Source organism: Pseudorasbora parva, chromosome 4 (genome assembly GCF_024679245.1).
Source record: "Pseudorasbora parva isolate DD20220531a chromosome 4, ASM2467924v1, whole genome shotgun sequence".
Classification (NCBI taxonomy): Eukaryota; Metazoa; Chordata; class Actinopteri; order Cypriniformes; family Gobionidae; genus Pseudorasbora; species Pseudorasbora parva.
The window spans coordinates 3,154,697-3,173,524 of NC_090175.1; the positions used below are offsets into that span (position 1 = coordinate 3,154,697).

Consider the following 18,828-nt stretch of genomic DNA (forward strand, 5'->3'; position numbering starts at 1 on the left):
GTACATAGACATCACTTCGTCGGAAGCGGAGAGTGAAATGACTACCTGTTACTGCGCAGTAAGTCTAAAGATGGTAAAATAACCGCGGGGAAGGAAGTGCGCGAGATGTGACAGGAACAAACTATCATTATGTTTAAACGAGAGAAAAGACAAATCGTAAAATAAGCTAACATTTAACATTGCAACAAACATGTATCACTTAGTTTAGCTTCAAGTATAACAAATTATAACTAATTAATAACACATTTTATTTTAAATATACATATGTATCCGAGCCTTCATATAGGCTATTGGATGAACGTATGGTATTTTATATTACATGTTACTTAAGTAGGCCTATTTATGTCATCATACATTACAATGGCGTGAAGAGTGGTGCACAACCGAACGCTTTTGACTTTCTCAGTTTGTGGAAATCCACAGGTTCAGAGTATTTATTTTCCCCCACATTAATTTCCCACATGTCTAGTATAATTATGTGGCTTTGTTTAATTAAAACAGTGTGTAATTGGTTTTTGACTTACTGCAAAAGTATGGAAGTGAACTGTGACAACATGCCCCATAGGTGGAGTTCATTATAACATGAGCATATGACAGATCTGATACAATCAAAAAATATCCATGACAAATTAAAATATGTTGTCAATAAAATACAGTTATTAACTTTTTTTTTACATGGCATTTTTAAATCATTTATTACAGTTATACGGCATTGTTCAAAACATAATAATAATGAATAATTTCTAAACATTGACGCTCAGTCTTTTTTTTTTTCACCCTTTTCTCATACTTTCTCAATATAATTCATAAAAGTATATTATTTAATATTATATTTCTTATAGGGGCTCATTGTGTGACAACTGTGCGACTGGGACTAACCCCGGCTCGTGTCTTCTGCTGTTAGATCAGCATTAAAGAACAATCTCAACTGATAGAAGATTACAATATTATCAGATTTGTCTCATTTTAAATAAACACAAAAACAAAAACAGAGATGAAAATTTTCCATAAGTAAGAATCGTACTTTTGCTATGATTAAATACACGTTCAGTGATATCTTCCAAGAATGGCATTTGTATTTATGTTTAATATAGGATAGATATGGCTGTTAAATACACTAAGTTTGGTCATCGTGTGGAAAGTCTTCAACCATGTGTGTTACGACTAACCCTGTGTTTGGTTCTCCCCTATCTGCTCAGACACACCTTGTGTAAAGACACACACCTGAAACAGATATCCTGTGCTCCTTTAGTCTGTGTCTGATGATGGTGCACACATTTCTCAGGTGAAGTGAACTTAAACAGATACCCTGTGCTCAGGGAGCAGTGAACACTGTGTAGGGACCCTGTCAATGGGAACACACCCTTGTTTTTTAGGTCTCTCTCTCACAGTGAGCATCTCTCTCACTTATTTAGAGAGAGAAAGCTGACTGGATAACACCTGAGCGAGTTTCCTTTCATTATACACGGCTGACTCGACTAGATTAATCTTTATTTCCCTCTATTAATTTAAAATGAATATTTAGTAGTATAACTGTCACGGTTATCTGGACTAGTTTCACTTTCAAAAAGTGTCTCCTTCCATGCAGACTCATATATTATGATTATACATGTACTTGTCTGTAGTTGCTCAAATCATCTATGGTGCACAAAAGGACACGCTGCATTGTGTTCATTAATTTACTCACCAATGTGACATTGACAGAACAACACGTATATTAAATATCTTTATTGATTTGACAGAACTCCATTACAATGCAACTATCAAACTCTTTTCAGTAAAGATTACAACAATGACAATTATTTTCTTGTGTATATTGAGATTTTTTAGAAGATTTCAAAGTGAAAGTGATATCAGTAAGCTAAACTGACAAGCTGGAATACTACTGAGAAAATGTGCAGCACGTTTAGAAGCTGTGTGAAATTGTAATGCAAGATGGCTGAAACAATGCCATTTATGAATAGCTTTTCGTACATTACTTGCTAAAGTTTAATTGACACCATAAAACAGCCCAACAACAGTTCTGGAGTTTTTGTTTCTTTTTCAGCGTTTGACAGCCGCAGCAGCGCTCAGTATCCAGCAGGACGGCCATCTTTCCTCTTGTCGGATTCGGCACAGATTGTGTCTTCCTGTCGTACAGCCGCCTGGACCACTGATGTTTCAGTATTGTTGAGTATATTATGACTCCTCTGCTTTAAGCCAACAATTACACTCTGCATTTATGAATACAGCACAGAGAAAAATAATCCAGTTATCTCTTTTCTGACTTTGTGAATATATTTTAGATGACAAACATCTGTTGTGTAAAAATCTTACCTCATCGAATTGACCTTCTATATTTGTCTCATTTAGCGTGATCTGAACTCTGGGTGCATTAATAGCTTTCTGCAGGTCATAGTCAAAGAACAGATAGTTCAGGATCACCTGAGATGAGGGACACAAGGGGGGGTTCATATATTTAAATATAACACCAACCTGTTATTTATGTATTAAAAAACATACCCATAGCCATAGACCTAACAGACAAATGTTGTTTTGTTCAGAATAATCAAATGTCAATGAATTGATTTTGCTTTCTGTAAGGTTTAATTGTTCAACTCTCTTAACAGAGTTGTGTTGTTGTTGTTGTTTATTTGTTTGTTTGTGTGTGTGTGTGTGTGTGTGTGTGTGTGTGTGTGTGTGTGTGTGTGTGTGTGTGTGTGTGTGTGTGTGTGTGTGTGTGTGTGTGTGTGTGTGTGTGTGTGTGTGTGTGTGTTGTGTTTTGTTTTATTGTTACCTGAGCAGTTGCAGTGGTAATATTTGTCCCACCTTCACCTCCAACCACCATTTTGACCTGTCTGTTCTGTTCGTCCAGTATTATTGTGGGACACATTGATGAAAGTGGCCTTTTACCTTGTCAAAACAAATAACACGTGAACGTTTATATTTATATAGGTTATTTTCTTGAACTTTACTTTTTCCCTGCCTTTTTTTTTTTTTGCCTGCAAGCGCCAGCATTTTTTATAATTTTCACCAAATTTGAATAGCCACCAGAATATTTTGTTGAATGAACATCTGTGAAAATGCAATGGATCAAAAGAAAATACAGCGGAGAGAAACAAAATTGCATTATTTTGTAATCAACACTTGAGATGTGTAATAGTGTCCCCTAACGTATAAAAGTGAAAACACGGACTGCTGGGAAATTCTGTCTATGGCAGGGAAAAAGTCAAAATTGAAATAATTTAATCTCTATGACATGCAATTTTTTTACCTGCTTGAATGAAGTTGTTTTTGATAATTCCACTTATTACTTCAGGATGAATGAAATCACACATATGGTCATTAAATATAATGCCTGTTGCAGGGGCGTAGCCATCTTTTCAGAAGTGAGGGGGACAGAATTTTTTTTTTTTTTGGACCAATATAATTTATTGCATCTCTTGCTTTTAATTGGGCAAGGTATCAAATACACTGCTGAACAATAACCACTAATTAATATCTATAATATTATTCTCCTATTTTTTGTGCCAATTTTATGATTGGTTTATATACTACAAACACTTGTGCATTAAGACTCCATAGATTTTTTGCAATGTAAAAAAATATAGATATATTCTGATGTAAACCAGCTGTTCTCTATGTGAAGATATAGAAAAGTTTAATTTATTCCTGTGATCAAAGCTGAATTTATCATCATTCCTCCAGTCTTCAGTGTCACATGATCCTTCACTAATCATTCTCAGATGAGGATCTGATGATCAACACACATTTATGATTATTATCAGTTGTGCTGCTCATGGTGATGCTTAATTTTTGTGGAAACCATCTAAACATTTGTGGTAAAATTAAAAAAGAGAGAAATTAATACTTTTGTTGATCAGACATGCATTAAATTGATCACAAGTGATATTTTAATATTACAAAAGTTAATAATTTATTTAATGAATGCAAATAAATGCTATCGATTGAACTTTCTATTCATTAAAGAATCCTGAAAAATAACATGTAGGCTATCATGGTTTCCACAACATTTTTAAGCAGCACATCTGTTTTCAACACAGATAATAATCATAAATGTGTGTTGATCATCAGATCCTCATCTGAGAATGATTAGTGAAGGATCATGTGACACTGAAGACTGGAGTAATGATGATAAATTCAACTTTGATCACAGGAATAAATTACTATATTCACATAGGAAAAAAGCTGTTTTAATTTGTAATAATATTTCAAAATATTACTATTTTTGATTACATAAATGCAGCCTTGGTGAGCAGAAGATACTAAACATTAAAAGCTGCATTATTCATATGATAGCCTATACTTTATTGTCAATAAATAGCCTACATTGAGATGACTTGAAAAACACACATAAAGCATATATTGTCTCAATCGTCTGATTGTCGTCGTCACGTTTCATAACTCACAACGATTGTTTTCCTTCAGCTGCAGCTCCAGCGTAACAGGGTATTACCTCTACGAATCCGCTTTTGGACTTTCTCTGAGAGAGCGCCCTCCTCATATTTAGATGCGAATAAAATGACAGGTCATGCATAGATTATTTTTTGTCTCTGAATTTAAATCTTGATGTATTCACATTGGTTTCTAAATACACTTGCCCGTGACCTCAAGAAGCGCGCAATCAACCCAGATTAAAGAAATCTGTTTTTAGCGTCCCTGTTAACTTGCCCGCCCCCGCGCAGGTAACGCCGGTTCGGATCCCGCTCGGAGCGGGTCAACTAGGATCGGTGAGACCCAGTAAAAGTGCGGGGGACGAAAATACATTTTATTAAAAGTGAGGGGGACACGTCCCCCGCGTCCCCCGCGTAATCTACGCCCATGGCCTGTTGAGTGTGACATCACCCCAGAACCAAAACTGTGAGAACAAAAACACATTCAGACAACAAGATTGAAAAGAACAGCAAAGCAACAGCGCTTCATGAAAATAGACATCAAAAGGTGTTGCCTCTGAATAAATCTTGTTAGCAATGTTTCATTTAAATATTGTTAAAGCCTATGTGCCACTAGCTGATTGAATGATTTTGGTAGGAGAAGTTAAATGTACTGACTGGCCTTTCTCAGTCAGAGGACTACCTCTGACTTTCTTGCTTGACTTAAAATATAGGGCTGCCCCTGACTAAAGATTTTTCTAGTCAACGAGTTTCATTTGTTCATTTGTTGACTAAATCGTACATTTATAATAATTGAATTACTTAAATATAAAGTGGAGGTGGAATATAGCCTATTCAGCACAAAGCACTGGCAAAAGTAATGATTTTAAAAGCAGCCATTTTATTATAGTGATTATAGTGAGTCGGTGTTGGCTGCAAAGATGAAGTTCACGATGCTCACTCGCCATCTCCGCAGTATAGTGAACGTCTGTTTAAAATGAGACATTTCAAGCCTTCTATAGTTATATTTATGATGTTTGTGTAGCCTATTAGCCCGTTCACAGAGGCAGAGAGAACAGAAAGTGCATCATAACTCTTTTCTTTATCAACATCTTGCTGTTATTGTGAGTTTACACAAATAAAAGTAGACCCTTAACAGTTACCCTTTCCCTCTATCTGTATTATCAAAATCAAATGATAAAAAATTATGTTTTTTTCCACTGATTAATTATAATAGCCATAGTTAAATAGCTGTCAATGTAGGGACAGAAATCTCTCAGATTTCATTAAAACGATCTTATTTTGATTTCCATTGGGTTTGAAACAACATGATGGTGAGTTCGTCACATGACATCGCCACTTGCTGTGTATTTATTTTTCTGTAACTAACTGACTATTAAAAATTTGGTAAACTAAGCCTTTTCTCGCCAACTAACATTTGGTCGACTGTTAGGGGCATCCCTATAAAATACAAATAGAAGCACTGCATGATCATAGACAGAAGAGTAGAAGTGTAACTCACAAAGTTCATGCAGTAATCTCACCATATAAAAGCGGATGATGTATTTGTTTCCTCTGGTCTATGAAAGCTCTGATAATTGTAAACTTGCTGAAAGTTGCCCGACACTGCTGACTCTAACAACTTCCAACATGTCTGATATCATCTCAGCTAGTTGGTGGGGAGTTGATGTAATCGTTAGATACATTACTTTTCACCTCTCTAAAGCCCTATTAATTTTATATAAAGCCCGGTTATTGTTTCTGGTGGGGTTGTAAGGTATTTTACTAACAAATTACGTACTGTTTTTTTGATGAACACCAAGATTGTGTGGTCATTTAATGGCCGTATGAATCCACATCTTGGAGTTTTCAAGAAGAGATTGCTTCAAAATTCACTATTTATATGCTTTTGGACCGCAGCGGAGCACCGTATCGCTGCACTTCGCTGTCATTTGGATTCATTTTAAAGATCTAGCCTACACTACTGTAACTACATTACTGTAATGCTGGAAAGTATACACAATACTATTCTTTAATCACCGCTCAAAAGAGAAAGAAAAACAAAACACGTAAACATTTGAAATGAGCCGTTATTACGGCAGTAAATAGGCTACATCTGCTCATTTCCACATTTTTAAAATTACATTTTTTTTTAAACCAGAGATTTAAATAATTCATAATATCCTATTATCAAATTAAATATGATTTTATTCTTATTATACCAATAGGACATGTTTACAGCAGACGATCATTCGACTGACCACTGTGAATAAATCGCCATCCGAATCCTCGAGTTTATCACTGAGGTGGCATGCAAATGTATTTTTACGGACGTCCACGTGACACAATTACCGTCCGAATAGGGCTATAGAGACACAACCACTCCACTCCAATTCCCTCTGATTAGCCAGAAACTATACAAATCAGTCTCCTAAACAGAAGGCTCAAAAACAATCCAGTGGTAATTCAGCTTAAAGTTCATATTGTTGGAGGTGATGTGTTATGAATAGAGGAGCACTCAAAAACTGAAACTGGGTGTTAGATCAAGACAAGGTTTGAGAAACACTGATCTGTTTGTATTTCTCTTACTGATTATTGATACTGCTGGTGACGGCCACTGCACTCCCATCTTCTGCGATGATAGACAGGTGAGATGTGCCATGGTCATCAGGCACTTTATAGTCGTCTTTAGAGTAGCTGGTTTGTTTGATGTCATCTTTAATCTTACTCCTGATGTGGTCCGCAAAGTCGTCTGAGATCATATTTTTGACAACCTGACAAAAATCAACAAAATAAGTTAATACAGGTAAAGTGAAAGGCTTTGAGAAAACAACACCACAAATGGGGAAAAGTTTAAGGTCCCAGAATTGTTATTTTTGGGTGAAATATCCCTTTAAGGCAGGCATACACTGTGCGAATTATGTGCTCACACTATGCGGTCTGATCATCGAGTTGCGACTTAAATGTTTATCACACAAATGGTGTGAGCAGTCAAGTCGATTAAACAATGAATTACAGGCCTAAAATGAACAGATAGTAATTTAACACAAAATACTACATATAGTTAAACCAAACCTGATTTGATTTTGCCCCCATCTCAGAAACCTGTACATTCATTTCTACTGCTTCTGTCACACTTTTGCGGGAACCAATCACAGACTGGCTTATCCACCTGGTGCCCTATTGGCGGGTTTAACACGATGACGGATAGAGAAGCGAGGGGCGTTGGCTGTTGATCACGCTTCTTGTGATCTGATTGGTTGAAGGACTTTTCAATTGAGTCATTCAAATAATGCTTGTTGATCACGCCTCATGTGCAGTAGAAAACACAGAGCAGACTCCCCAGACCAATGTTTAATCTTAAATTGAGCTTGGTCTGGTAATAGCCAGATGTTGATGTGTTATTGTTTTGTTTGAATGATCATTATTATAGTGATCAGTGTTTGCTTTACTTTGGCTCTTGACCTTTTAACATCATATTTTCTCTGGCTGCTTTAACTGTGTTTGTAAGACACATTTGTTGTGACAAAGAAAGACAAAAGAGGTGATGTTGGTTTGTTTTAAGGACATAATCATCACCTAGATTTAGTGTGCAATCTTTGTGAGGTGTTATTAGTTTTATATGTTTAATTATATAGCCCTGTGATTATGCAGTATGGGATCCAGCAGTGTTATAATTACTTATAACAGATTGTTTTATGCATAATAAGAAACAAAAATGTTGAACTACTGTGTCATTTGGACACACACGTACATCAATAATATATGTATGGTTCATGCTGCAATGAATGCTGGGTGCCTAGTCTTTGATCAGTGAGTGCAATTTGACCTCATCATTTGACATCATGACCACATCACAAATATCCTAGAGCTCATGGTGACTCTCATCACTCTCAGATCAAATTGTTCAATGGGCACAAGATAAACATTAAGCCTCTTTAATAGCTACCGTTATCAGCATATGTTCTCTGAAAGAATATATATGCACTGACATTTTTACTTTCACTTTCTGTGTAGTGAATAGCTAATTGACTGGGGTTTGAGATTCTTCATCGGCATAACTCTTGTGCAAAGTTTGCACATTGCTTGTGTGATGTTTAAAATGTAAAAGTTTTCAATATTGTTAAAGCTTTGGCTGAAGTCAATTGTAGTTCTTGTGTTTCTCTGTCCTTCAGTGATTCTGCTCATTATCATCAGGTGTTCATCAATAATCAAATGATCATCACTCAGTTAATCACTTATGTATCTAATTAACTCAAACACTGTTTCAGTGTTACTTTAACACCATGCTGGTGGTTCCCATATGAACACTGAGTGGTTTGCTAGTTTGCTAATGTGCATTGCATTCTGGTCTTTACTTATCATTGTCTACACTAAGCATTTTCAACAGTTTTCTATGGGAGGAAAATGCTTTACATGTAAATAAACGTGTTGCTTTTATATTCTGGGCTTATCTGTTTTTCTGTACATAGTATGCTTTATTATAATGATGGGTAACACTTTACAATAAGGGTGTACTAACACGCATTAATTCATGCTTAATTAATGCACAGATAATCATAAGTTAATGTATGACTAATGGTGAACTAACACATTTATTAATGATAAATGTAAGTTGCTGATGCAGTAATCATTAATAAATGGGTTAGTTCACCATTAGTAATACATTACCTCATGATTATCTGTGCATTAGTTAAGCATGAATTAATGCATATTAGCATTAATGTATTGCACCTGCACCTGTATTGTAAAGTCTTACCGAATGATGTTTACTAAATTCGTTTTTTTTATATATATATATCACTTACTTGTCTTATATTAAGCTACGTTAAGCTACTTTACACATTAAGCATTTTCGAACATCCCCTGTGTAATGAGAAAATAATAACACGGATTTTACGGTCAGTCGGTTCGTAGCGCTGCGTCTTGAGAGTGATAACCTCACAAGGGGAAACCAAAATTACTGACATGCCAGAAATTCATCCGACCATCCGATTGCCGGTCAGGAGAGGTTTAATTGCATGTCGGTTCCCCCTGTACACTGCACGACAAACAACATAGCTGAACATCAGCCGGACTCAAAAAAAGCGTCACATGAGTCAGAATTCGCCTCAAAATTGCACAGTGTATGCCCAGCCTTAGACTGCAAATATCCAGGAATCCAAGAGTTGAGTTGAGTTCACCTCAGAGATGTCAACATAACGTGAGTCTCCCAGTTTACTCTTTTGGGCATCGGCGAAGCGGAAAGCCTCTATAATACGATGATAGGTCAAAGTCTTGTTCTGTATTGTGGACACACTGCTGCTTGAGATGTTGTAACCTGAAAAAGATCACTTAAGTCTTTGTGCATTGTCTTAAATGTTTTGTTTTTTAGAGCGTTTGATATGATCTTAAATTTAAATGGTGAATTTCTGGAGTAACTCATGGTTGAGAAATATATGTTGAAATATATTGTTGTTTCACAACAAACTCAAGATTATTTGAATAAAACTATATTAATTCAATTTAAGATAATAGGACATGAGTTGCATGATCATATAGAGAATGTACATTGAACGTCTCTCTCACTGTCTGGTTCTGTCTCTTCAGTCAAGTTTATTCTTAGTTTTGTGGCCGAGAAAATCACCCAGATAGTCTTAAATACTGAAAGAACTCTTTGTTCATTGCTTGTAAGGTTTTTGTTCCTCATAATTTATTTACTAGTATTTATGTTTTGAAGCTATATTAGTTTATAGATATATATTTAAAATTCTTAACATGCATTGTTTGTTTTAAATAAATTTGTGTTAATTAAATTATTTAAAACATTACTTATTGTATAATTAACTTATAATCCCACCATGATTTTTTGCTCATCATACAGAAGACAAAGAGCTTAAAAAAATGTATATTAAATCACAACTGCAATATTGGTTAAAAAAAAAAAAAAACACAATTAGATTATTGTCCAAATTTGGTCAGCCCTACTGCCTTGTTTGCTCCCTCTTTATTCTTCTTTTGTTTGCTGTCCTGTCAGATTTTGTGTTCCTGCTGTCTTAGCTGGTTCAGCTATGCTGGTGTTTGGATTCTGAGTTGTTCCCAATGGGGTAGTTTTTGTTTTCATGATCCCTCAACCCTGACACTCACACATACACTTACAGTGTGTATTCAACTCTTGTGCTTCACTAGGTTTCTAATATGGCCAGTGTTGTGCTGAATTTTGAGTGCCGGCCAAATTATTACTAACTTGTTGACGCTGCTACCTGATTGAGTAAACCAAATCTATTTCCAAACATGTCACAATTCACCAGTGTGAGTGCCCGTGTTCACCACCAGAGGGCACTCCACCCCGGACTGTCACTCAATCACAAACTACATTACCCATAATCCTTTCCTCGGACTCATTAGCACTCTATGTTTACACCTGTGTCTCATCACCTCATTACCTCTGCCTATATAAGCCAGGTTATCCCTGTCATTCATGCCGATGTCTTGTTTAGTATCACAACTGCATTTCTGAGCGTTTCCCTGGTTTCATGTATCTTGGTCTTTGATTTCTTGCCTTCTCTGTGGATTACCCTTTTGCCTGTTCCTTCTGTTTTGCTTGCCTTTTCGGACTGCTTGCCTGTGTATGACATTTGCGTGTTTTATGGACTACGACTTTGGATTACCCTTTAATAAATACTGCGTTTGGATCTCCAACCTTCTGTCTCAGAGTAGTTTCGTTACAACATGATAATAATCAGTCAATCACACTTATATTTAAAGAGAGCTGGCAGTAAGCAAGAATCATTCACGGTACTGTGAAAAGCACAACACATAACTGCGACAAAGAATTAAGAATTGGGAGATTAGTGCCACAAAATAATTTTTTGCTCCCTAGCCAACTGCCTTATCATCTATGCCAGGGACCTATCCTGAATGAAGTTATAGCTGCATTAAAATGAATAATTATCTGCAGTAATTGTAGAGTGCTGGCTTTAGTATTCACTTACTGTAATCCACACACACTGACCTTTGAGTATGTTGAGTATCAGAGCGAGCACAGGTCCACCGAATGGAGCATCAGGAGCATGAAATATGTATTTTCCCACAGTGAAGTTTAATGCATACTCATTCAGAACTGGCTCATAATTCTTCAGGTCCTCACGTGTTATAATCCCTCCTGAGAAACAAAGATATATTGCATACTTTAATACTATTAATTCACAATATCCTTTAGATATGAGTCACATTTAAGCATGAAATGACCTGCAGCCTTGATATCATCCACTATGGTCTGAGTCAATGACCCATCATAAAAGGCATCCGGTCCTTCTTCTGCGATCTTCTTAAGGGTGTCAGCTAGTTTGGGAAATCGTATCATATCATTTACCTTTAAGGGGTTATTGTTTAAGTCGCAAAACACTTCACTGGAAAAAAGAAAGAGAAGGACAGAAATGAGATGTTATCATAAAAATGAAAAGGCAGATGCTTTAGAAACACTGGTGTATTACAGACATACACTGTAAAAAAAACCGGCAGCTCTGGTTGCCAGAACTTTTCCGTAAAAAATACGGCAGTAACATTTTAGGTTTTACGGGACAACAGCATATAATTTAAAGGTTTATAATGCGGTAATTACGGTTAAAACTGGTTTATTTTACAGTTAAAAACCCTATAATTTGAAAGTTTATATATAAATAATTATGTGTACACAGTACACTATAAAACAATAATGGTAAAAAAAAAAATATTGAACTGAAATATTAAATGACCAACTTTCAATTGAAACAATTGAAATGCTAATATCTGTTATTTTCCTTTTATATAATTTGACAATCACCAATTATAGTGGTGATGAGAATCACATGATGAATCAAAGCTCATCACACGCAGCTTTTGGAGGGACAATATTAACATATAGAAGGTGCACACACAAACACTAAACACCAAACACCATCATGGTAGCACACATGATGTTTTAAAAATGCAATAAACATTAATTTTACAATATTAGATGTAACATAAAACCTTAATGTACATAAGTGATTAGAAAAAACTAAGAAGAAACATAGTTAATTCAATGAAAATGCATCAAATACGAAGTGTCACGTGGGGAATTCTGGGAATGTCAATTTACGTTTTTTCACTGTTAATTACACAATGACCTGTTCTTTTTCACTTCGAAAAATTGTAAATTTACGGGTATTTTACTGTAAAATAAAATAAAATGTATAAACCTTTAAATTATACTGTTTTGAACTGTAAAATAAATGTTTTTTAACCGTAATTATTACATTATAAACCTTTAAATTATATGCTGCTGTCCCGTAAAACCTTAAACGTTACTGCTGTATTTTTTACGGTAAAGTTCTGGCAACCACAGCTGCCGGTTTTTTACCGTAAATTTTATGGGGATCTTTTTTACAGTGTACACTGTAAAAAAAAAACTACAAAAAACTGTTATTTTTACAGGAAAATGCTGGCAGCTGTGGTTACCAGAGAATTATGAATCTATGCGCACTATGAAATTCAAAATTAAGTGTGTGGTTAGAGGAGGCACAGTTTTTTTTTTCATTTTTATTAAAAATAAATAGAAAACCAGTAAGTATTACATTAAAATGTAAAGCATAAGATTTATGTATGTAAACTGCATACATTTTCAATGCATTTGGATTATTTTTACATAGACAAATTAATAAACTAAAGATGATTGATATATGCCAGTTATACGTAAATGAAACAGTTAGGAATTATGTAAAAGTACACAGAAAAACACCCATGTTAAATTAACACTTCCTAGTGTTCATGTGTATGCTCACTACTGAGTTAAAGTACCATTGAAGCAGTGTTGAAGTTAATGAGATAATTAATTGATGATTGAACATTAATGATGAACACCTGATGATAATGAGCAGAATCACTGAAGGAAAGAGAAACACGAGAACTACAGCTGACTTCAGCCGCAGCTTTAGATGAAATCAACTGAAGATAAAAGAAGACATTAAATCTCTGAAGATCCCATCAGAGGATTAAACAACTCCACAAACAACATTACCAGCTTCATGCATTACTAACCAAACTGATTTTATTGTTGTAATTTATGTTTTAATTAAAATAATAGTTTTATATGAAGTCACCATGATGGTGAGCAGTGTTTGCTTTAGCTGGGCTCTTGACCCTCCAACATTAGTTTTCTGGCTGCTTTAACTGTGTTTTTAAAGCACTTTTGTTATGGTATGGAAAGTCAAAAAACCATGGCCAGGTGATTTGGCTCTTTAATGATGATTATATTAATCGTCATGTAGTGGCTGAATCACTAAAATCATTCAGATTCTAATGCTCTGGTTATAGAGGTAATGTGTTAATTGTGTAGCATGCGTAATAAAAGCCATGTGGTTTACATTATAAACTCATGCATTGTTGTGGCAATCAAACAACTTGCAGGACCAAAAAAAGGTTTAATCTATGGCATTATTTAGACAAACACAGACATCAAGAATCAGTGTTTGCATCTCTACAATGGTGACAAAAAAAAAAAAAAAAAACCCCACTTGCATAATTTATTCATGCCGCAATGCATGCTGGGACTCATTGGAGAGTTTTGATTGGTGGTACCCAGCATGCACTGCAGCATTAAGCTTTTCACTGATTGTCACCATTGTTGAGATTCATACACTGATTCTTGATATCTGTTTGTGTCTAATGAATGCCATAGATTAAAACCTTTTGTGCACTATTTTTTTAAATTCTGCATATTAGATTGCCACGACAGTGCTCATGCTATAGAATCAACTGGCCACTATTATGATTAAACAAAATTAATAACACATAAACAGAGTCTTAGACTCTGAACAAGACCAGTGATCACTAGATGATGATTATATAATCATGAACAAAGAGACAAATCATCTGACCATGTGTTTTCTTGACTTTCCATGCTGTAACTAAAGTGCTTTATAAACACAGTTAAAGCAGCCAGAAAACTATGTTGGAGAGTCAAGGGTCAAGAGCCCAACTAAAGCAAACACTGCTCACCATCATGGTGACTTCAAATAAAACTATTATTTTCAATAAAACATTAACATCCACAGAAATAAAGTCAGTCTGGTTGATAATGTGTGAAGCTGGAAATGCTGTTTGTGGAGTTGTTTAATCCTCTGATGAGATCTTCAGAGATTTAATGTCTTCTTTTATCTTCAGTTGATTTCATCTAAAGCTGTGGCTGAAGTCAGTCGTAGTTCTCCTGTTTCTCTTTCCTTCAGTGATTGTGCTCATTATCATCAGGTGTTCATCATTAATGCTCAATCATCTCTTAATTATCTCATTAACTTCAACACTGCTTCAATGGTACTTTAACTCATTAGTGAGCACACACATGGACACACATGCATGGAACATTTATATGCAATACAAATACATGTTTAGACATTTTTTAAATGCATAAACGTGTAAAGTGACTTACATTTTTAAGATTAACAAAAAATTGTAATTGTCAACAATATTTGCATGTCAAATTAACAAACTAGTTTTTACAGTATTTTCTCAAAAAACGTACAGGTTTTTAATACCAATATTTGTAGTTTTATCAAATAAAATTTTATTATAATCACATGTAAATATAACAAAATATTCTGTTTAATAGTTTACAAAATGTGACTGTGATTCAAACAAAAAATATATATGCTTTTGGGTTTTCTATAATTTTCTTTTGGGATTTTACATTGTTTTTCTGTAAATTTCACTGGCATAAGGTTAGATCTATTGCAGTTATTCACCGTATATAGTAAGGAAACTTTGTGTTAACCAAATAACAGTTTTTAACTGTAGCATTTTTACAACCTTTGACCGTTAAAATCACGATCATTTTTTACAGTGTACAGTCTCTTCATAGGGTCAGTAGTGTTTTTTTGTTTTTGTTGTTGCTAGTTTACAAATGACATTCTTACCTCAATATTTTACTATTCAGCATTGCGTGACGCTCCACAGTGATAGCATTAGCCAAGGCTTTACCAATCCTAAAACCCTCTGATGCCAGCTTTATACTGGGCTCAAACAGCTCCCTCCATTGCAGTCTTCCGTGTCTTTTGTGTGCCAGCGCATAACCCCGCAGTTCTCCTGGTACAGCTATGAATAACCCTGCAATTTATGACAAAACACAGAGATTTGGTCTGATCATTCAAGAGTCAAAACTGGCAAGAAATCATCATCATAATCATTTAACTATTATAATGTGTGGACTAATGTGCTTGCTGAATGTGTGCTGTAAAACCATAACAGAGGCTAGATGTGGGGATATAGATTTAAGCTGGTTTACCTGGTTTTGCTCTCTTGACCTTACTTTCACATTCTTTCGTGCTTTCCCCAAACATGTTCTCTGTAGCATGCATTGGAGCAGTTTCTTTGGAATTAATTGTCTCCACCTTTCCTGAGGGTGAAAGCGTTACACTTTTTTGTGGTCAGAACTGCCTTAATTCTTCACTATTTACACCTAATGCAAAGAACTGCTACTTTTACATGGCGTAAATAGAATATATCAGACTCTTTATAAAGATAAGCACTCGTAGGTGTTTTGAAGAGTAAAAGGTATGTTGAAGATAAGCACTCACTGAACAGTTGCTATTGTGGGAGATTGTTGTGGCAGTCTGGTTTAATCTCTAAAAGCCCAAATACCTGTAGTTGGATCGTATATGGTAAAAACCACGCCTCCTCCAATGCCCATGCTTTGGGGATTTACCACACTCACACACAGCAGAGCGGCAATAGCAGCATCTACTGCTGAACCATTACGCTTCAAGATGTCCCTGCAAGACAAAGAGCTCTGGGTAAAATCAAGTGAAGAATTCAAGTGGCTCCATATTAGTAATGTAGACGCTAGAGCAGGGATTGGCAAACTCGGTCCTGGAGGGCCACTGCCCTGCAGAGTTGAGCTCCAACCCTTTGTTTGATCAGGGTTAGCTAAACTCTGCAGGGCAGTGGCCCTCCAGGACCGAATTTGCCAATCCCTTCTCTAGAGTTTCAAAAGTATCATCGCTAATGCAGGAAATATTTCCCAGAAACATAAATGTGACTATTTGTAATAATACCTCCCAATCGTAGAGCAATTCACACAATCCGTTGCCACTACTGCTTTAGCAAAGCACTTATCAGAAGGTTCCTTATTGAAACATTTTGTCACTATGCCACATAATATCCCAAACACTGCGATGCCGATGACGATGCCGACAACGATGATGATGATGCCGATAATGCATCTGAAAGTAAAACACCAGAGTTTAAGAAATTTGAAATATATATTGTGTTGGGCTGTCAACATTAATGTGTTAACTCATGCGATTGATTTAAAGTCCTTAACGCTGTAAAATAATTTAACGCAACTAAGGCAAATCAATTACAGAAGTACGTGTAGCTGTGTCGTTAATGTAAGTTTCATCACGCTGTTAGATGATGTTACAAGTCGGGACTCACACTGAGCATCTACAGCATCTGTAACCCTGGTAAGAGTTTCTGATTCTGATTCTGATTCTGCTTCTCTGTTTGTGATCAGGCCATATTAAGCCATTAAACTCAGGGAAATTTTTCAGTGATCCAGTAATCAAATTCATTCAAACAGACCAAAACAGTGCTAATGTAAGATCTGGCTGATTACATCACACATATCAGAGAGAATAGAGACTCATATTGAGTTTTTAGTGAATTGTTTGTTCCAGTGTGCTTTTTAGGCTTCCCGGGGCGCCATTTTTTCTCATGGCACGAGCAGTTAAAAAACAAAAACAAAAAACAAATAATCTGCCACAAAGCATTTTTCTATTATCTATCATTTCACTGTGTGGGGAATTGGCAAATTGGCACCCTTTTAACTTTTGTTAAACACGTCAGAGGTTTGAGTTATAATCTGCCCTTGTAATGTTTTTTTTTTTTTTTAACTCATTTAAATGATATGCGTTCATGTATTTCCTGTTTTGAGTTTGGTCACATGTTTCCTTTGTTCTTTTTCCCGCCACTTTTCTGTTCCCATGGTTACACTCGTTAGTTTAGTTCATTCAGCTGTGTCTTGTCATCTGTGTCACCTGTTCCCCTCGTTAGTCCGGCATCAGTGTGTGTATTTAGTTCCCTTATCGAGGGAACTCGAGCTGCGTTGAAATGATACGGGAACATCATGAAGCACTCGTGAAATCTGTCCAATAGCGTGGCGATTTTCTATATACAGCCTCTCATCCAGACCGTTTTACTTGTCTGGTTGATAGTTGACTGCATTAGAAATTAAATAAAGTCCTGACACCGGAAGGGTCAGACTTCTGATGGCAGTCCCCTTCGGAGTGGGTGGGTATTCACCTCATTACACGGTGGCCCCCTTATTCGGTGCCATAAGGGGGCCGTTCTGCCAACCCTGCCACCTCTGGTGCTTCAGGGCGGGGCGAGCACACATCTCCATGTCCCCCCGGAAACGTAGCGGCACCTGGAAGCTCGCGCCCTGCGAGGAGGGCTCAAAGAGGGTCAGTTTTTTTTCCTGCCGGTGTGCCGTTTCAGGACACCGATCTGACCACTCAACAAACACCAGAGGCTGGCCTCGAGAGGCTGGTTCCCTTAGTAGATTCTCTGGCAGCGTGGAAACTTCTGCCAAATATCTCTGATTGGGTCCTGCAGATATAACATGATGGTATCCACAGTGGTCAGCCCCGAGCATGCTCTAGCCATGGAACAAGAAGTACAGACTCTTCTGCAAAAAGAGGCTATAGAGAGGGTCCCTCCCCATAGCAGAGAGTCAAGGTTTTACAGCCGGTACTTGTATTTCCGAAGAAGGTCAGGAAGTTCCTGAGATTTGCTTTCGGGGGCGAAGCTTACCAATATCGGGTTCTTCCGTTCGGCCTAGCTCTATTGCCTCGCACTTTTACGAAGGGCGTGGATGCAGCTTTGGCTCCTATGAGACTCCAGGGCATCCGCATACTAAATTATATAGACGGCTTGCTAATCTTGGTGCTGTCGGAACAGTTGGCGATCCAGCATCGAGATGCTGTCCTCACCTATATGAAAGTGTTGGGGCTAAGGCTAAATTTAAAGAAAAGTGTGTTGGTCACTATTTTTTTGGGGGTAGTTTGGGACACGAAACTAATGAAAGCTCAACTTTCTCCCGCCAGGATACAATCAATCCTGGAAGCCGTAAGCAGGATAAAGCTAGGTCAGTCACTCACTGTAAAACAGTTTCAAAGACTTCTGGGTCTGATGGCAGCAGCGTCCAACGTGATACATTTTGGCCTGCTGTACATAAGGCCTTTGCAGTGGTGGCTCAGGACCAAGAGCTTCTCACCGAAAGGGAATCCTTTTTGCTTGATCAAGGTCATGTGACAATGCCTGCATAAATCGCCAGTGTTGCTTGGGGCCCAGGGGAAATTGTTATCAGTTCGACCAATATACATTCCAGGGTACCTGATCAAGACGGCAGACTCCCTGTAGAGGCAGCGAGTGGTGCCGAGGGAATGGAGACTCCACCCCG

The 18,828-nt window shown here is 36.7% G+C and overlaps 1 protein-coding gene across 1 annotated transcript; it reads right to left on the reverse strand.

Moving 5' to 3' along the window:
- Positions 1 to 1,743: 1,743 nt before the first annotated feature.
- On the reverse strand, positions 1,744 to 15,784 carry LOC137073711 (glutathione hydrolase 1 proenzyme-like; the record flags this gene model as incomplete). The annotated part of the gene is made up of 11 exons (XM_067442414.1): positions 1,744 to 2,213; positions 2,317 to 2,424; positions 2,777 to 2,892; positions 3,254 to 3,337; positions 4,827 to 4,858; positions 6,963 to 7,147; positions 9,557 to 9,693; positions 11,368 to 11,517; positions 11,604 to 11,764; positions 15,284 to 15,473; positions 15,652 to 15,784. Coding segments are annotated over 11 exons (1,440 nt in total), but the record flags the coding sequence as incomplete, so codon positions are not given.
- Positions 15,785 to 18,828: the final 3,044 nt, after the last annotated feature.